Here is a 19188-nt window from a genome sequence, read left to right as displayed (position 1 = left end):
GAAACTTGTGGAAACTCATGAGTTTTAATGTAATGTTTGATTTTATTGGTGGATTGGTGGCTTTTTAAATGTAAAATAAAGCCAGGAAACTCCCTTAGAAGTAAGTTTTTTCCCTAATCCCAATACAATACAACACACACACTCTCTGTCTCTCAAACATAGCTAACTGCTTTAGACAACGGGGAACAATAGGGTGACCAGTAGTCCCAACCACACCACCTCTGATACTTCCTCAGAACTGCTCAATTTTCAGAGCATAGAACGCTTGCTGTAAGCTAAGGAAGTCCTTGAGAGATTCAGACAGACAATCATAGGACGAAATGGGTGTGGAATGAAGATGAACCAACTGCCAGGTAATAGGACTGGAAGGGAGATTGAAAGTAGGCAAGGAAACGCATTAGGAGCTGCTGCGTAGATTTAGGCAAAGAAGGATAGGGGCATATTTGCGACGACATGGATGGAACTAGAGCGTATCATGCTTAGCGAAATAAGTCAAGCAGAGAAAGACAACTATCATATGATCTCCCTGATATGTGGAAGTGGTGATGCAACATGGGGGCTTAAGTGGGTAGAAGAAGAATCAATGTAACAAGATGGAATTGGGAGGGAGACAAACCATAAGTGACTCTTCATCTCACAAAACAAACTGAGGGTTGCTGGGGGGAGGGGGGTTGGGAGAAGGGGGGGGATTATGGACATTGGGGAGGGTATGTGCTTTGGTGAGTGCTGTGAAGTGTGTAAACCTGGTGATTCACAGACCTGTACCCCTGGGGATAAAAATATATGTTTATAAAAAATAAAAAATTAATTAAAAAAAAAAAAGAAGGATAGGGGCATGAATTACGACGGCAATAAAGACAGAAAGAGGCTCATGGAAGAAATACATAAGGGAATAGTAGGTTGGATGTGAAAGAAGGAAGGCGAAGAGCATTAAGATGCTCTGAAAGAACTGGATAATTCATAGACCCTTGACCTGGTACACTTAAAGGGCCAGGACAATATTAATAATACTTTGTGCTTACATAATTCACTTAGGGTCAAATCTCAAAGCTGCTCTTGGTGGGACCTATGGCATTCTAGTTACTCTAAACAGTTCTTCTGTTAGAGGGGGGACTATAACAGCACCTACCTTATAGGATTCTTTTCTAGCATTTGAAGATAAAACATTAGAATTGATGCAGAGGAATTTTTCTGCAGTCAAATGCTCTACCACTGAGCTATTCCCCCATGCAGAGGAATTTTTCTGGAGCAGATTTTATTAGCTCTTGCCTTTATTTAATTCTTAATTAGCGCCTCTGTTTTCTTCAACATATTGAATTAAAATGCTTTTAGTGTATTTCTTTGGCTTTTTAGTATCTCATGAATAATGTGAAACTATTGAGAAACAATATGCAAATGCTTGAAATATTTAATAATACATTAAAGTAGTCTTGGGGAACTGGAAAAATTACTAAAATTATATTGGCTTTTTGTAGAGGCATAGGATATTAAGAAAAAAGGTCGTTTCGGAAAAAAAAAGTTTAAAAGAGAGAATGAATTACAAGCCAATAATCCAATGAATTTTTTTAATTAATGAATAATCAGATAACATATTAATTTTTCTGATATACAACAGCCAAGCCAAAGAATTTAAAGAATGAAAAGAAAAAAAAGAATGATAAACCAAACTCTGAGGTTAATTAGAGGTAATCTTTCAAACTACCTCATGTGATGCATTAGGACAGATGTTTTTATTTTAGGGCCAGGACATAATTCTTGAAGCAATTGATATGTCTTCAGACCCTTTCTCCTTGCCAGGACACTCAGCCCCTGAGCTGCCTTACAGCCTACCTTCTAGATCCCAGGCAGCTTTGGAAGAGATTCCCTGTGTTTGCTGTAACCTAGAGAGAGCTCTGTGCACCTTCTCTCTCCCTTTTATTCTCATACCAGTTCCCCTTCTTACTTAATTTAATAAATTCCCTTAAGTTAACACTTCCTAGTGGATTAGAATCATGCAAATTGACGTTAAGTGCTGCTAAGTGCAAGTTCTATACTCAGCCTCTCTAGATCCTAACAAGAGTGTGACAAGGATATTAGAGAAGGCTTAACCCAAGGGGATAAAATTCAAACTGGTGGCATTCACACTTAATGGTGGGCTTGCTGGATGAGAGATAATTTATTTTCTCAATCCCTCATAGGAAACCAGTGGGTAATCTTGGCTTATTGTAAACTTAACAGTTTAAAAAGGGAATGTAAAGAAATTTGCTTTGATGCAGGTGTTGCCTAATCCATGATACAACCTGAGAGCTAATAATGTGTGTATTCTGGTATATCTACTGCAGAACATTAGCATTGTGCTGCTGAATATTTTACTCAGCCACTCTAGAAAAGGACATTTCCCTCTACTGAATGACACTACATCTTGTTTATATGGCATTATAAGCTAAAATGGTATTCGCTGCAAATAAATATCTTACCTGTCAAGAGGCTGCCTGTTGAATATTTGCATGATCTAATCTAATTTTTTTTCCCCCTCTGCTTTGTGAACTCATTTTTGGACTTTTTTTTTTAACTGATAGTTAAAATAAGTTAGACAAAGGGAAATGAGCTTAAATAAAATACATAACAATCTAGGTTGCTGATTACAGAGAATTCTGGAAAATGTCTTGTTGGGGGGGGCACGCCTGGGTGGCTCAGTGGGTTAAAGCCTCTGCCTTCGGCTCGGGTCATGATCCCAGGGTCCTGGGATCGAGCCCCACATCGGGCTCTCTGCTCTGCAGGGAGCCTTCTCCCCACCTGCTCTCTCTCTCTCTGCCTCTCTGCCTACTTGTGATCTCAAATAAATAAATAAATAAATAAAATCTTAAAAAAAAAAAAAAGAATGTCTTGGTGGGGAGCATAGCATTTTTTTTTAATTTTTTATTTTTTATAAACATATGTTTTTATCCCCAGGGGTACAGGTCTGTGAATCACCAGGTTTACACACTTCACAGCACTCACCAAAGCACATACCCTCCCCAGTGTCCATAATCCCACCCCCTTCTCCCAAACCCCCTCCCCCCAGCAACCCTCAGTTTGTTTTGTGAGATTAAGAGTCACTTATGGTTTGTCTCCCTCCCAATCCCATCTTGTTTCATTTATTCTTCTCCTACCCACTTAAGCCCCCATGTTGCATCACCACTTCCTCATATCAGGGAGATCATATGATAGTTGTCTTTCTCTGCTTGACTTATTTCGCTAAGCATGATACGCTCTAGTTCCATCCATGTTGTCACAAATGGCAAGATTTCATTTCTTTTGATGGCTGCATAGTATTCCATTGTGTATATATACCACATCTTCTTGATCCATTCATCTGTTGATGGACATCTAGGTTCTTTCCATAGTTTGGCTATTGTGGACATTGCTGCTATAAACATTCGGGTGCATGTGCCCCTTTGGATCACTACGTTTGTATCTTTAGGGTAAATACCCAATAGTGCAATTTTGATTTTGCTTTTGGATTTCAATTATGCGTGCCATTCCTATGTGTCATCACTCTATATAATTAAAAACTGGCTGTATGTTCCATAGCAACACAGCCTGTAATCATTGGTTCTGATCTGTGACTCTCATTTAACCTAGGTTAAAATAGAAGTAGAAATTGGGTCGTTTTTTTTTTTTTTACTTTCTTCCAGTCAATTCCAATTTGATTTTTTTTAACCACTATAAAATATTTGTGCAATATTGTTACTGGTAGATGACACTGGTATATCACTGATAATGTGACAATTACTACTTACAAATGGAAAAGGATTTCTCCCTCATTGAGCTGTGCCCTGGGATCCTACCACATGCAGTTGGACAAATAAAATGAACAATTTTCTATTTTTGTTCTGTTTGTACATTTTTAAAAAGATTTCATTTATTTGAGAGAGAGAGAGAGTGAGGGCAGGGAGGATCAGAGGGAGAGGGAGAAGCAGGCTCTTCACTAAACAGAGAGCTGGGCTGGATCCCAGGACCCCGGGATCATGACCTGAGCCTACGACAGACCCTCAACTGACTGAGCCACAGAGATGTCCCCTGTTTGTACATTTTGTAGGTACTTTGGCATTTAAAAATATAGTACATTTAGGTATAAATTACAGAAAATATTTGTTAATGCTAATTGAATCCATCTTTCCTTTTTGGACTCTTTGATGATTTTATACATATTCAACTCTTCTTGATCTTTCCAGATGTGTCTCATTGTTCTGCATGCTAAACCTGTGGCCATATTTGTCTTGTGTTCCACAACCTAAATCATATATTTGTGAGACTCAACTCACTCTGAGTAGATTACTAATAAATTCCTCCAATAAAGAAAATTTCACAATTTGGCTTAAATATAACTTCTCTTGGAGAAGCTTTCTTTGTTTCCTCCTCCTTGACTCACCTCATCCCTTCCATTGTGTTTTGGGCAGTTCATTCATTCCTTTCTTCATCCATCCATCCACTCCAATCACTGAGTGATTCTTGATGTCTTCCTCCAACCTGAAAACTTAGTGGAGGGTAACATAGCCTATCTTTGTTTACACTGTATCATCTGTGAATATATATTATAAGTAGAGAACACATTTTTACCAAACAAATAAATACTTTAATAAATTTGACAAGTGCTGCGATTAGTACCTAAATTGAGTCTAAAATCCTTTCTGAAAATCATATTGTCTACTATGGCTACTGGGGCTTTTTAAAGTGGGTGGTAATACTGTGTTTTGTTTTGTTGTGTTAATCTTCTGGCTCACTGTCTTTACCTTTGAAATCTTAAAATATAAATTACATTTGTAATAGAAAGCATGCTTCTTATTTTTAAAAATAAAGTGCTTATGTATAGTTGTGATCAGGTCACTCCTGATTTCAACTCAGGAAAAACAATGTCATTTTTAACAATTTTTTTCTTTAGTCAAATCCCTTGGTTTTATCATTCCATGTAGATCAGATATTAAAAGATTTTCATTGCTGCTACAGATTTCCTATAAGATCTGTTCACATTCCCAATCATTTTCTAAAGTTGTAGAGTAGGGAAATAAAGACTATTTGAATAATACTAACACTGAAGAACAATGTCCTTTTTTTTTTTTTAACCCATTCCCCACCCATAGTAGATAAACATCACAGTTCATCCTCTTAAAATTCTGCCCTCAAAATTTTCTAAGAAATGTGGCCCTAAAGGAAGTCTTTGCTTTTGATCCCCCCACCTCGATTTTTCATTCCAAGGCTAGTGGTCTTACATCCCAAATGGAAGACTTTAGAGTCATACTGTCTTGAGAATATGTATTGAAGGTCACCTAGTGCAAATGTTTACCGGATAACTGAATCCCTCCAGTAACATCCCCATAAGGTCTTCATGTAGCTTATTGTTGGGAATCTTCAGTGATCCAAAGTATCATTTCCCATGGCAGCAGAGTCTATCTTTATTGTCAGCTTTGACTGTTGCAAACTACTTCCTTATATTGGACTCTACTCATAGTTTCCACATATTTCTTCTGTGTTACCATTTGGGCTCATAAAGAGCAAGTTGTGGACATTGCTGCTATGAACATTGGGGTACAGATGGCCCTTCTTTTCATTACCTCTGTATCCTTGGGGTAAATACCCAGTAGTGCAATTGCAGGATCATAGGGAAGCTCTATTTTTAACTTTTTGAGGAATCTCCACACTGTATTTCAAAGTGGCTGCACCAACTTGCATTCCCACCAACCGTGTAAGAGGGTTCCCCTTTCTCCACATCCTCTCCAGCACTTGTTGTTTACTATCTTGTTAAGGCTGGCCATTCTAACTGGTATAAGGTAGTATCTCAATGTGGTTTTGATCTTAATTTCTGTGATGGCTAATTATTGATGAACATTTTTTCATGTGTCTGTTAGCCATTCATTTGTCTTCTTTGGAGAAGCATCTGTTCATGTCTTCTGCTCATATTTTGATTTGATTGTTTATTGTTTCATTTATACTTGGAACACAGGAATAGCATGGAAGACATTAGGAGAAGGAAGAGAAAAATGAAGGGAAGGGAGTCATAGGGGGAGAAGAACCATGAGAGACTATGGACTCCGGGAAACAAATTGAGGGTTTCAGAGCAGAGAGGGGTTGGGGGATGGGTTAGCCTGGTGATGGGTATTGAGGAGGACACAGATTGCATGGAGCACTGTTATTCATACAGTGAATCACGGAATACTACATCAAAAACTAATGATGTACTGTATTGTGACTAACATAACATCATAAAATAAAAAAAATAAATTTGTTGTAAAGTGCTTTTATGTAAGTGTATATAAAGTGCTTAAAATATATGGTGAGTGCTGAGTGTGTATTAGTGATATCATTTTTTAAAGATTTTATTTATTTATTTGACAGAGAGAGACAGATCACAAGTAGTCAGAGGCAGGCTGAGAGAGAGAGAGGAGGAAGCAGGCTCCCTGCTGAGCAGAGAGCCCAATGTGGGGCTCGATCCCAGGACTCCGGGATCATGACCTGAGCTGAAGGCAGAGGCTTAACCCAGTGAGTCACCCAGGCACCCCAGTGATAATAATCTTTACTATTACTTTTTCCAAGAGTTCTGAGAAATGCTTATTTTAATACTAAATAAATAGGAAGGGTTTGTGACTTTGTTATGTTTTGAAGGCAGTGTCTAATATATTTAATCTAGACCTATAAGAATAAAAGCTACACATAAAAAATTCATACTCATTTGTCCAAATTCTTTGACAAATTAGAACAGTATAGAATAAAGTTCTGACATTAGTTATTCATTTGTTATGAGTGAGAGACCAGATAGTATATTACAAAGTGTATTCTTCTCCTGTCTTTAATATTTAAAAAAACTGTATTAGCTTTTTACCAAAATGATTGTATTTTCATATAAATCTTTATTTTTTAATTTTCTAATTTTTTAAAAAAGATTTTATTTATTTGAGAGAAAGAGAGAGAGAGAGCACAAACAGGGAGCCCTGCCTTGTCAGATTTGATCCTAAGACCCTGAGCTCATGACCTGAGCTGAAGGCACATGCTTAATGGACTGAGCCACCCAGGGGCCCCTAGATGAACATTTTTGAAAATATGGAAGCTTCTGTTAATTTTTGTCATTTTGAGATATTTTTTTCTGCTGATATATTTCAGCACCATAGCATGGCCTTTTCCAGGTTAAGATGCTGAGCTGAAACCTCAAAGAACCCCTGCAAGAGAGATTGGATTTCCCCTTCTCTCTATAATTTAGTTAGTGAGAACCACAGCTGGGTAAGCTTTTGGGGGGCAATTATTCTCAACTGTTTTAAAGAACTTATATGAGGGAAATAGAAATACATTTGGGAAAATGTTAGAACCAAGTAAACAACTTGACTGTCTTAGGTCAAGTGCTAAGTCAGTCTTAGCCACAAAGACTCACTGAGGACCTGTGGGCTCCAGAGTGAGATACGTTTCCGAGAAGTCATTCTCCAACCATGCCTTCCATTAAGAGACCTACTTGGACGGTAAGGATGGTTAGAAAGTGCTTTTTTCATTGATTTTTTTAACCTATTTTTATTCTTTATGATCTAATCAAAACAGTATAGCTTTGCCTAAAATGCAGTAAGAAATAGGTTAAGATGGAGTATTTGGAGATCTGTGTATAGAAGTCTCTCAGGAGACTACACTGGGGTCATGGTTCAGACCAGACGAACCCTTTATTTTTTTTATTATTTATTTATTTTTTTAAATAAACATATAATGTAATTTTATCCCCAGGGGTACAGGTCTGTGAATCACCAGGTTTACACACTTCACAGCACTCACCATAGCACATACCCTCCCCAATGTCCATAACCCCACCCCCCTCTTCCTAGCCCCCTCCCCCCAGCAACCCTTAGTTTGTTTCATGAGATTAAGAGTCACTTATGGTTTGTCTCCCTCCCAATCCCATCTTGTTTCATCTATTCTTCCCCTAACCCCCTAACCCCCCATGTTGCATCTCCACTTCCTCATATCAGGGAGATCATAATCATATGATGTTGTCTTTCTCTGATTGACTTATTTCACTAAGCATGATACCCTCTACTTCTATCCACTTTGTCACAAATGGCAAGATTTCATTTCTTTGGATGGCTTCATAGTATTCCATTGTATATATATATACCACATCTTCTTTATCCATTCATCTGTTGATGGACATCTAGGCTCTTTCTATAGTTTGGCTATTGTAGACATTGCTGCTATAAACATTTGGGTGCACGTGCCCCTTCGGATCACTACTTTTGTATCTTTAGGGTAAATAGCCAGAAGTGAGATTGCTGGGGTCATAGGGTAGCTCTATTTTCAACTTTTTGAGGAACCTCCATGCTGTTTTCCAGAGTGATTGCGCCAGCTTGCATTCCCACCCACAGAGTAGGAGCGTTCCCCTTTCTCTGCATCCTCGCCAGCATCTGTCCTTTCCTGACTTGTTAATTTTAGCCATTCTGACTGGTGTGAGGTGGTATCTCATTGTGGTTTTGATTTGTATTTCCCTGATGCCGAGTGATATGGAGCACTTTTTCATGTGTCTGTTGGCCATCTGGATGTCTTCTTTGCAGAAATATCTGTTCATGTCTTCTGCCCATTTCTTGATTGGATTATTTGTTCTTTGGGTGTTGAGCTTGCTAAGTTCTTTAAAGATTTTGGACACTAGCCCTTTATCTGATAATGTCATTTGCAAATATCTTCTCCCATTTTGTCAGTTGTCTTTTGGTTTTGTTAAATGCAAAAGCTTTTGATCTTGATGAAATCCCAATAGTTCATTTTTGCCCTTGCTTCCCTTGCCTTTGGCGATGTTCCTAGGAAGACGTTGCTGGGGCTGAGGTCAAAGAGGTTGCTGCCTGTGTTCTCCTCAAGGGTTTTGATGGATTCCTTTCTCACATTGAGGTCCTTCATCCATTTTGAGTCTATTTTTGTGTGTGGTGTAAAAAAATGGTCCAATTTCATTTTTATGCACGTGGCCGTCCAATTTTGCCAACACCATTTATTAAAGAGGCTGTCTTTTTTTCCACTGGACATTCTTTCCTGCTTTGTCGAAGATTAGTTTACCATAGAGTTGAAGGTCTATTTCTGGGCTCTCTATTCTGTTCCATTGATCTATGTGTCTGTTTTTGTGCCAGTACCATGCTGTCTTGATGATGACAGCTTTGTAATAGAGCTTGAAGTCCGGAATTGTGATGCCACCAACTTTGGCTTTCTTTTTCAGTATTCCTTTAGCTCTTTGAGGTCTTTTCTGGTTCCATATAAAATTTAGGATGATTTGTTCAATTTTTTGAAAAAAATGGATGGGATTTTGATAGGGATTGCATTAAATGTGTAGATTGCTTTAGGTAGTGTAGACATTTTCACAATATTTGTTCTTCCAATCCAGGAGCATGGAACATTTTTCCATTTCTTTGTGTCTTCCTCAATTTCTTTCATGAGTACTTTATAGTTTTCTGAGTATAGATTATTTGCCTCTTTGGTTAGGTTTATTCTAGGTATCTTATAGTTTTGGGTGCAATTGTAAATGGGATTGACTCCTTAATTTCTCTTTCTTCTGTCTGTTGTTGGTGTAGAGAAATGCAACTGATTTCTATGCATTGATTTTATAACCTGACACTTTACTGAATTCCTGTACAAGTTCTAGCAGTTTTGGAGTGGAGTCTTTTGGGTTTTCCACATATAGTATCATATCATCTGCGAAGAGTGATAGTTTGACTTCTTCTTTGCCGATTTGGATGCCTTTAATTTCTTTTTGTTGTCTGATTGCTGAGGCTAGGACTTCTAGTACTATGTTGAAAAGCAGTGGTGATAATGGACATCCCTGGCGTGTTCCTGACCTTAGTGGAAAGGCTCTCAGTTTTTCTCCATTGAGAATGATATTTGAGATGGGTTTTTCATAGATGGCTTTGATAATATTGAGGTATGTACCCTCTATCCCTACACTTTGAAGAGTTTTGATGAGGAAGGGATGCTGTACCTTGTCAAATGCTTTTTCAGCATCTATTGAGAGTATGATATGGTTCTTGTTCTTTCTTTTATTAATGTGTTGTATCACATTGATTGATTTACAGATGTTGAGCCAACCTTGCATCCCTGGAATAAATCCCACTTGGTTGTGGTGAATAATCCTTTTAATGTATTGTTGAATCCTATTGGCTAATATTTTGGTGAGAATTTTCGCATCTGTGTTCATTAAGGATATTAGTCTGCAATTCTCTTTCTTGATGGGATCCTTATCTGGTTTTGGGATCAAGGTGATGCTGGCCTCATAAAATGAGTTTGGAAGTTTTCCTTCCATTGTTATTTTTTGGAACAGTTTCAGGAGAATAGGAATTAAATGTTTGGTAGAATTCCCCTGAGAAGGCATCTGGCCCTGGGCTTTTGTTGTTTGGAGATTTTTAATGACTGTTTCAATCTCCTTACTGGTTATGGGTCTGTTCAGGTTTTCTATTTCTTACTGGTTCAGTTGTGGTAGTTTATATGTCTCTAGGAATGCATCCATTTTTTTCATATTATCAGATTTGTTGGTGTAGAGTTGCTCATAGTATGTTCTTATAATTGTATTTCTTTGGTGGTAGTTGTGATCTCTCTTCTTTCATTCATGATTTTATTTATTTGGGTCCTTTCTCTTTTCTTTTTGATAAATCTGGCCAGGGGTTTGTCAATCTTATTAATTCTTTCAAAGAATCAGCTCTTAGTTTCATTGATTTGTTCTATTGGTTTTTTTTGGTTTCTATTTTATTGATTTCTGCTCTGGTCTTTATTATTTCTCTTCTCCTGCTGGGTTTAGGCTTTCTTTGTTGTTCTGTTTTCAGCTCCTTTAGGTGTAGGGTTAGGTTGTGTACTTGAGACCTTTCTTGTTTATTGAGAAAGTCTTGTACCGCTATAGATTTTCCTCTCAGGACTACCTTTGCTATATCCCACAGATTTTGAACCGTTGTGTTTTCATTATCTTTTGTTTCCATGAATTTTTTCAATTCTTCTTTAATTTCCTGGTTGACCCATTCATTCTTTAGAAGGATGCTGTTTAGTCTCCATGTATTGTGTTCTTTCCAAATTTCCTCTGGTGATTGAGTTCTAGCTTCAGAACATTGTGTTCTGAAAATATGCAGGGAATGTGATCCCAATCTTTTGATACTGGTTGAGACCTGATTTATGACCCAGGATGTGATCTATTCTGGAGAATGTTCCATATGCACTAGAGAAGAATGTCTATTCTGTTGCTTTGGGATGAAATGTTCTGATTATATCTGTGATGTCCATCTGGTCCAGTGTGTCATATAAGGCCTTTATTTCCTTGTTGATCTTTTGCTTGGATGATCTGTCTATTTCAGTGAGGGGAGTGTTAAAGTCCCCTACTATTATTGTATTATCATTGATGTGTTTCTTTGATTTTATTATTAATTTGTTTATATAGTTGGCTGCTCCCATGTTAGGCACATAGATATTTAAAATTGTTAGATCTTCTTTTTGGACACACCCTTTGAGTATGATATAGTGTCCTTCCTCATCTCTTATTATAGTCTTTGGATTAAAATCTAATTGATCTGATATAAGGATTGCCATGCCAGCTTTCTTCTGATGTCCATTAGCATGGTAAATTGTTTTCCACCCCTTTACTTTAAATCTGGATGTGTCTTCGGGACTAAAATGAGTTTCTTGTAGGCAACATATTGATGGGTTTTGTTTTTTTTATCCATTCGGATACACTGTGTCTTTTGATTGGGGCATTTAGCCCATTTACATTCAAGGTAACTATTGAGAGATATGAATTTAGCGCCATTCTATTGCCTGTAAGGTGACTGTTACTGTATATTGTCTCTGTTCCTTTCTGATCTACTACTTTTAGCATTGCTCTTTGCTTAGAGGACCCCTTTCAATATCTCCTGTAGAGCTGGTTTGGTGTTGGCAAATTCTTTTAGTTTTTGTTTGTCTGGTAGCTTTTTATCTCTCCTTTTATTTTCAAGGATAGCCTAGCTGGATATAGTATTCTTGGCTGCATGTTTTTCTCCTTTAGTGCTCTGCATATATCATGCCAGTTCTTTCTGGCCTGCCAGGTCTCTGTGGATAAGTCTGCTGCTAATCTAATATTTTTACCATTGTATGTAACAGACTTCTTTTCCTGGGCTGCTTTCAGGATTTTCCCTTTGTCGCTAAGACTTGTAAATTTTACTATTAGGTGATGGGCTATGGACCTATTCTTATTGATTTTGAGGGGGTTCTCTGTACCTCCTGGATTTTGATGCTTGCTCCCTTTGCCATATTATGGAAATTCTCTACAATAATTCTCTCCAATATACCTTCTGCTCCCCTCTCTTTCTTCTTCTTCTGGAATCCCAATTATTCTAATGTTGTTTCATCTTATGGTGTCACTTAGCTCTCTAATTCTACTCTGGTAGTCCAGTAGCTGTTTGTCCCTCTTTTGCTCAGCTTCTTTATTCTCTGTCATTTGGTCTCCTATATCACTAATTCTTTCTTCTGCTTCATTTATCTTAGCAGTAAGAGCCTCCATTTTTTATTGCACCTCATTAATAGCTTTTTTGATTTCAACTTGGTTAGACTTTAGTTCTTTTATTTCTCCAGAAAGGGCTTTTATCTATCAAGAGAGGATTTCTCTAATATCTTCCATGCCTTTTTCGAGTCCAGCTAGAACCTTGAGAATCGTCATTCTGAACTCTAGATCTGACATATTACCAATGACTGTATTGATTAGGTCCCTAGCCTTTCGTATTGCCTCTTGTTCTTTTTTTTTTTTTGTGGTGAGTTTTTCTGCCTTTGCATTTTGTCCAGATAAGAGTATATGAAGGAGCAAATAAAATACTGAAAGGGTGGCAAAGACCCCAGGAAAATGCGCTTTAACCACATCAGAAGAGACCCCAAATCGTGGGAGGGAGAAAGGGGATAAAAAGAAGTTCAGAAAAAAAAAAATTTAAAAAAGAAAACAAATAAAAAATATAAAGAAGAAAAGAATATATATATACACATATATATATTAGATATGCTTGTTAAAAAACGTTAAAAAAGAAAAGGGTAAAAGTTAAAAAAATTTAGCAGAAGGAAAAAAAATTCAAAAAAATTAAATTAACTGCAAAAATAAAGAAGTATGGGGAGAAAGCCATGAGTTCTGTCCTTTGCTCCTCCACTGGAATTCTGCTGCTCTCCTTGGTAGGTGAACTTTGTCTTGGCTGGATTTCTTGTTGATCTTCTGGGAGAGGGGCCTATTGTAGTGATTTGCCCAAGGTGGAATTTCGTCGCCCTTACCAGGTGATGGGCTAAGTAATCTGCTTGTGTTCGCTTTGGGGAGCTTTTGTCCCCTGAATGCTTTCCGTAGAGTTTCGGAGGATGGAAATAAAAATGGCAGCCTCCCAGTCTCTGACCCGGAGGAGCGGAGAGCTCAGGTCCCCACTCCTCAGTGCGCCCTCAGAGAAAAGAACCCAATCATTCCCATCTCCCTGGCCTCTGGCCGTGCTCCGAGCTCACCCAGCCTTCGACCAGTTCAAGGTAACCCTGACTTGAGAGCTCACTCCTCAGCTCTGTCTCTGTAGCCAGCTTCCCTGGTCTAATACCTGTGAGTTCTGTGACACTCAGACACCCCCAATCCTTCTGTGACCCCGCAGGACCTGGGGCCATGCTGGCCCTGTGTGGGCTTCACCCCGGTTTAGCCTCTGGAGCAATGTCCCTCAGTGGAGCAGACTTTTAAAAGTCCTGGTTTTGTGCTCCGTTGTTCCACCTCTTGCTGGGAGCCGGCCCCTCCCCCTGCAGTCTGTCTTCCCGTCACTTTGGATTCACTTCTCCACTGGTCCTAACTTTCAGAAAGTGGCCGATTTTCTGTTTTGTGTTTGCAATGGTTTGATAAGCTATCTAGCTGTTTTCCTGCTACCTGATGTAGTCTCAGCCTGCTACTTCTCCGCCATCTTCCTTTTTTCATTGACTTTTAAATCTATTGTTAAAAGAGTGTCCATAGCAGAAGTGGTCTTTGATGCTAAGCCATATTTCAAGAATAAGTAATTATAATTCTGCTCTTTTTATAGCATCTGTGACACACCCATGCATGTGCACACATACACACACACACACACACACACACACAGACACACAACCCATTTGTGAGAATCAGCTTGGACCAGCTCACAAAAAGTCCACTGTGAACTTTCCAGCCATTCTGAAAACCGCTTGATATAAGACAAGTAGCTTGAAATTTGCCACAGTGGAAGCATTTTCACCATGGAAATCGGTCAGTGCTATGGATCAAAGCCTTTTTTCCTCTTAGGCAGCTGGTTGGTAAACACTAGTCCACCTGTGCCTCAAATATTTCTGTAAATAAAATAAAGGCTATTAGCATTGAAATTGGTTTTAGTAAGAAAGTTAATATGAAAAGAATAAATAAACCGGGTATTTTTTTTTCCTTTCTGTGTTCTCAGGGATACGGAAAGACCGAAGAGGAGGGAGAATGTTGAAGCACAAGCGCCAGAGAGATGATGCAGAGGGCAGGAATGAAGTGGGGTCCTCTGGAGATATGAGGACTTCCAACCTGTGGCCAAGCCCACTCTTGATTAAGCACACTAAGAAGAACAGCCCAGCCTTGTCTCTGACAGCCGATCAGATGGTCAGTGCCTTGTTGGAGGCTGAGCCCCCCATAATCTATTCTGACTACGATCCTTCTAGACCCTTCAGTGAGGCTTCGATGATGGGCTTGCTGACTAACCTTGCCGACAGGGAGCTGGTTCACATGATCAACTGGGCAAAGAGGGTGCCAGGTAAGAATGCTAAGCTCAACATTTATTTTGAGAGTTAATAATTACTCCTGACCCAGTTGTGCTGTCATGGGAGACGTGGGGCGAAACAACATCTTGCTATTGAATTGGTTTCACGGTTTCTTCTGAATTTGTTAATTTTTGCTATCAACATACCACAATTCTCCTGGAAATTAGGAGATAATGTTTCAAAATCAAAATGTAGAAGATTAAAGTCTTTAACCTGGCATTATTTTTAACCAAAAAATCTGGGATGTTCACAACCCAGGAAGTGCATGTACTATTATGTGTTGCTATTGTCAGAAGTTTTTAACACCATGATCCATGCACTACAAATTATAATATTGAGAACTTTTGTTCAAAGCACCTCAATTATTAGTAGACAATTTTACCTTAAAATATTTTCTTTTAAGATCTTTGTGGACTAAAGAGATAATAATAGGTGTCTTTACTGAATGCCAGTTATTTACTCAGCTGTCAACTCTTAATATTTTAGGAGAAAGGTAATACAAAGGAACAATAAATTGGGTTCTCATCCCTGAGAAGAGCCTGTAGAAGGAATCATTGGCTGAATGACACTTGGTCCTTCAGTTGGTTCTCTCAGAACTGGTGTTCCTGTAAAACTTGACTGTTACTCTTGTTGTTCAGGGAGAAGAATTCTAGTTATTATGGAAACAAGACTAGAAAATGACCTCCTCCATGCCCCAACATATCCATTCAGGAACTAATAATGTAGGTGAACCAAGGCAAGAGGAAGTTAAATCTTTTTTCTGGGCTTATAGATCAAATGAGTAATGCTTTTGGACAGAGATTGTCTTGTTTGGTTTCCTTTAATAGATGAAATTAATTATTTCCTATGACACATGGAATTTTATTAAACTAAATAAATGTGGAGTTTTATACTTGCATTTCAGAGTTCATTGATTATAGACCAAGTGAACAAATGTCTGGCCTTAGAGACTATTTAATGTATTTGCATATATTAATATATAAACATGTGGTCCTTTGAATAAGGAGCCAGCAATGTTTGAACCCAACTTGATAGGGGGTATCCATGTAGGTGATGGAGATTGCATTAAATGGAGACATGAGAATTGACAGGCATATTTAGATTTTTAGGGTCAGTCCAACTGGCAAGTAAAAAGTGTGTCCATCTCTGAAATTAAGATTTTTATTGGGCACCTGCCTAGCTTACCATTCTCAGGTGAAGCAGATCCATGTAAGAAGATATTGGAATCTAAATGTAACAAAGTTTTAAGCTTTGTCTTTATATTTGTTACTCCCTTTGTAAAAAATACCTTGGGAGGGGTGACTGGGTGGCTCAGTGGATTAAAACTTCTGCCTTCAGCTCAGGTCATGATCCCATGGGATCAAGCCCCGAGTCAGGCTTTCTGCTCGGCAGGGAGCCTGCTTCCTTCTCTCTCTCTCTCTGCCTGCCTCTCCGCCTTATGATCTCTCTCTATGTCAAATAAATAAATATAAAGAAAAATCTTTAAAAAAAAAAACCTTGGGAGAAGAGAAAAAAACAAAACAAAAGAAAACAAATTATGGCCATATACCTGAGAATCAACTCTTTTAAATTTTATTTTTATTTATTTATTTATTTTTTAATATTTTAGTATTTTATTTATTTGGAAATGGTTTACATGTTTAATGAATTTAAATGAATTTACCTTAGTTTTTCGCTTAACCTAAGTCAATAAAACTCTAAAGCTTTTTGGTTACCAAAACCCAAAAAACAAACAAACAGAAAAACCAGGGAAGACTAAATATTTACCAATTTTTTGATAATTTTATCTACTCCTACTTAATTTACTTATTTTTTTTCAATTTTTAATTTTTTAAATTTCTATTCAGTGTGCCAGAATTCATTGTTTATTCACCAAACCTGGTGCTCCATGCAATACATGCCCTCCATAATACCCACCACCAGGCTCACCCAACCTCCCATGACCACCCCTTCAAAACCCTCAGATTGTTTTTCAGAGTCCATAGTCTCTCATGGTTCATCTCCCCCTCCAATTTCTCTTACTTCCTTTTATTTTATTTTATTTTTCTAGTGTTCTAAGATTTATTGCTTATGCATCACACCCAGTGCTCCATGCAGCTACCTCTTGGTTGCTGTTAAGTTTTGTTGTCCTGTAAGCATATATTTTCCTTCTTGAAGTCTTGGCAGTATTCATTCCAGAGCGCTGTTGCATACAAGTATATATCTTCACACTTATCTATAGATTTCCATCATGACATTTGTATAATTATAAAAACCTGAAGGGCATGTGGAATAACTGGAATGAGGTTCAAGTACATTAGCAGTAAATGAAGAATTCGTGACAATAATCTAAATTTGGGAATGAAATGGAGACAGAAATCAAGGGAAAGAAAATATGTTCGTGCTGAGCTAACCAATTGTTAAACACAGAGCTAAACAAAACTTATGATAATTAGATGTATAGCAAACCCACTTGATTATATTAGATTAAAAGTCCAAAATGATTCCAAAACCCTTGGACCAAACTATGATTTATTACTTGATGGTTAAAAAAAGAATTATAAAGGCAGAAATGAAATTGTTTGTGTGTGCACTATTGAAATACAGCTGTTGTAAATCAAAAGCCTACTTGTCTGACCAAGCAAAATAAAAATAGTCACTGATTTTAAAAAGATGAAAACTGAAGGAAGAAAAAGTCTTTAGGAAAAACTTTGAAGATGATTGTCAAGCTTTACAGAAAACTGACAAAATCACATTTGGCAAGCTTTTATATATCCAAATGCCATCTGTCATTTAAAAAAAAATAGTCCATCCCTAAAATCTAGTATAGGCAATAGTGCATTTCTATGGTGATGGTTTGAGGTTAAAAGAGACGAAGTACAAAGCATTTCTGGTAAAAGTAGCAAGAAAGCCAGTTCTAGAAGTACTTGGAATTTACATGATTCAAAAACCTGCCTGGAACATTTGGTTAATCTTTATTTTTTATATTTAGTTACTTAAAAGATTTTTTTTATTTATTTATTCATTCATTTATTTATTTATTTATTTATTTATTTATTTGAGTGTGAGTGGGAGGAGGGCTGAGGGAAAGGAGAGAGAGAGACTCTTAGGCATATTGGATCTCTGGACCCTGAGATCATGACCCGAGGCAAAATGAGGACTCAGATGCTTAACTGATTGAGCCACCCATGTGTGCATTGGTTAATCTTTAGCTACTATCAATAGAATAGAAATTGTGAGTTGACTTCATTTTTTAAAACTTCAGTTTTCTGGGGTGCCTGGGTGGCTCAGTGGGTTAAGCCGCTGCCTTTGGCTCAGGTCATGATCTCAGGGTCCTGGGATCGAGCCCCACATCGGGCTCTCTGCTCAGCAGGGAGCCTGCTTCCCCCCTTCTCTCTCTTCCTGCCTCTCTGCCTACTTGTGATCTCTCTCTGTCAAATAAATAAATAAAATTAAAACAAACAAAAAAAACAAAAAGAACTTCAGTTTTCATGAGGTATAATTGACAAATAAAATCATAAGATATTTAAAGTTGTGGCGATTTGATGTATTTGGGCTTTGTGAAAGGATCCCCTCTCATCTAGTTAATTAACACATCCATCACTGTGCTTTATTCTTTCTTTCTTTTATTTTGTGGTGAGAACATTTAAGTTCTTCTCTCAACACATTTTAATTGTATGATACTGTGTTATCAATTATAGTCATCATGATTTACATTAGATCCTCTGACCTCTTTCATCTGATAGCTGACAAATTATATTCTTACCAACCTCTCCCTCCCTGTCCCATTCCGCAAAGCCTGGCAACCACTTTTCTACTCTGTTTCTAGGAATTTGACATTTTTGTCTCCTTAAATTCCAGATCTAAGTGATATCAGACAGTATTTCTCTCTTTCTGTCTTTGGCTTATTTCATTTAACATAAGGCCTTAAGGTCTATCTATGTGTTACAAATAGCAGAATTTCCTTTTTTCTCATGGCTAACTAATATTCCATTATATCTGGATCTAGCTCTATCAAATCCTAATTGTTCATTTATCTGTTGATGGACACTTGGGTTGTTTTCCTCTCTTGACTATTATGTATAATATTGCAGCGAACATGGAAGTATACATATCTCTTTGAAATCCGGCTTACATTTCCTTTAGTATATGCCCGGAAATAGGATTGGTGTGGTCATATGGTGGTTACTTTTTACACTTTTTGTGGAACTGCTATACTGTTTTTCACAGTGGATGTGCCAGGTTACAGTCCCATCAACAGTGCACAAAAATTTCTTTTTCTCCACATCCTTTTCAACACTTATCTATTGTCTTTTTGATGAAAGCCAGTCTAACAGTTGTGAGGTGATATCTCATTGTAGTTTTTTTTTTTTCATTTATTTATTTATTTATTTATTTATTTATTTATTTATTTATTTATTTTTAATTTCCAGCATAACAGTATTCATTATTTTTGCACCACACCCCGTGCTCCATGCA

The 19188-nt window shown here is 37.6% G+C and overlaps 1 protein-coding gene across 7 annotated transcripts in view; it reads left to right on the top strand.

Moving 5' to 3' along the window:
* Positions 1–19188, top strand: part of ESR1 (estrogen receptor 1) — a 408095-nt gene that overhangs the window by 223989 nt on the left and 164918 nt on the right. For all 7 annotated transcript variants that reach the window (XM_032338713.1, XM_032338718.1, XM_032338711.1 and 4 more), the window contains exon 5: positions 14388–14723. In XM_032338713.1, the coding sequence (XP_032194604.1) occupies positions 14388–14723 (336 nt within the window). The remainder of the gene's footprint in view (positions 1–14387; positions 14724–19188) is intronic.

This window comes from Mustela erminea, chromosome 4 (genome assembly GCF_009829155.1).
Source record: "Mustela erminea isolate mMusErm1 chromosome 4, mMusErm1.Pri, whole genome shotgun sequence".
In the NCBI taxonomy this organism is placed as follows: domain Eukaryota; kingdom Metazoa; phylum Chordata; class Mammalia; order Carnivora; family Mustelidae; genus Mustela; species Mustela erminea.
This window is presented reverse-complemented; position numbering and strand designations above follow the sequence as displayed.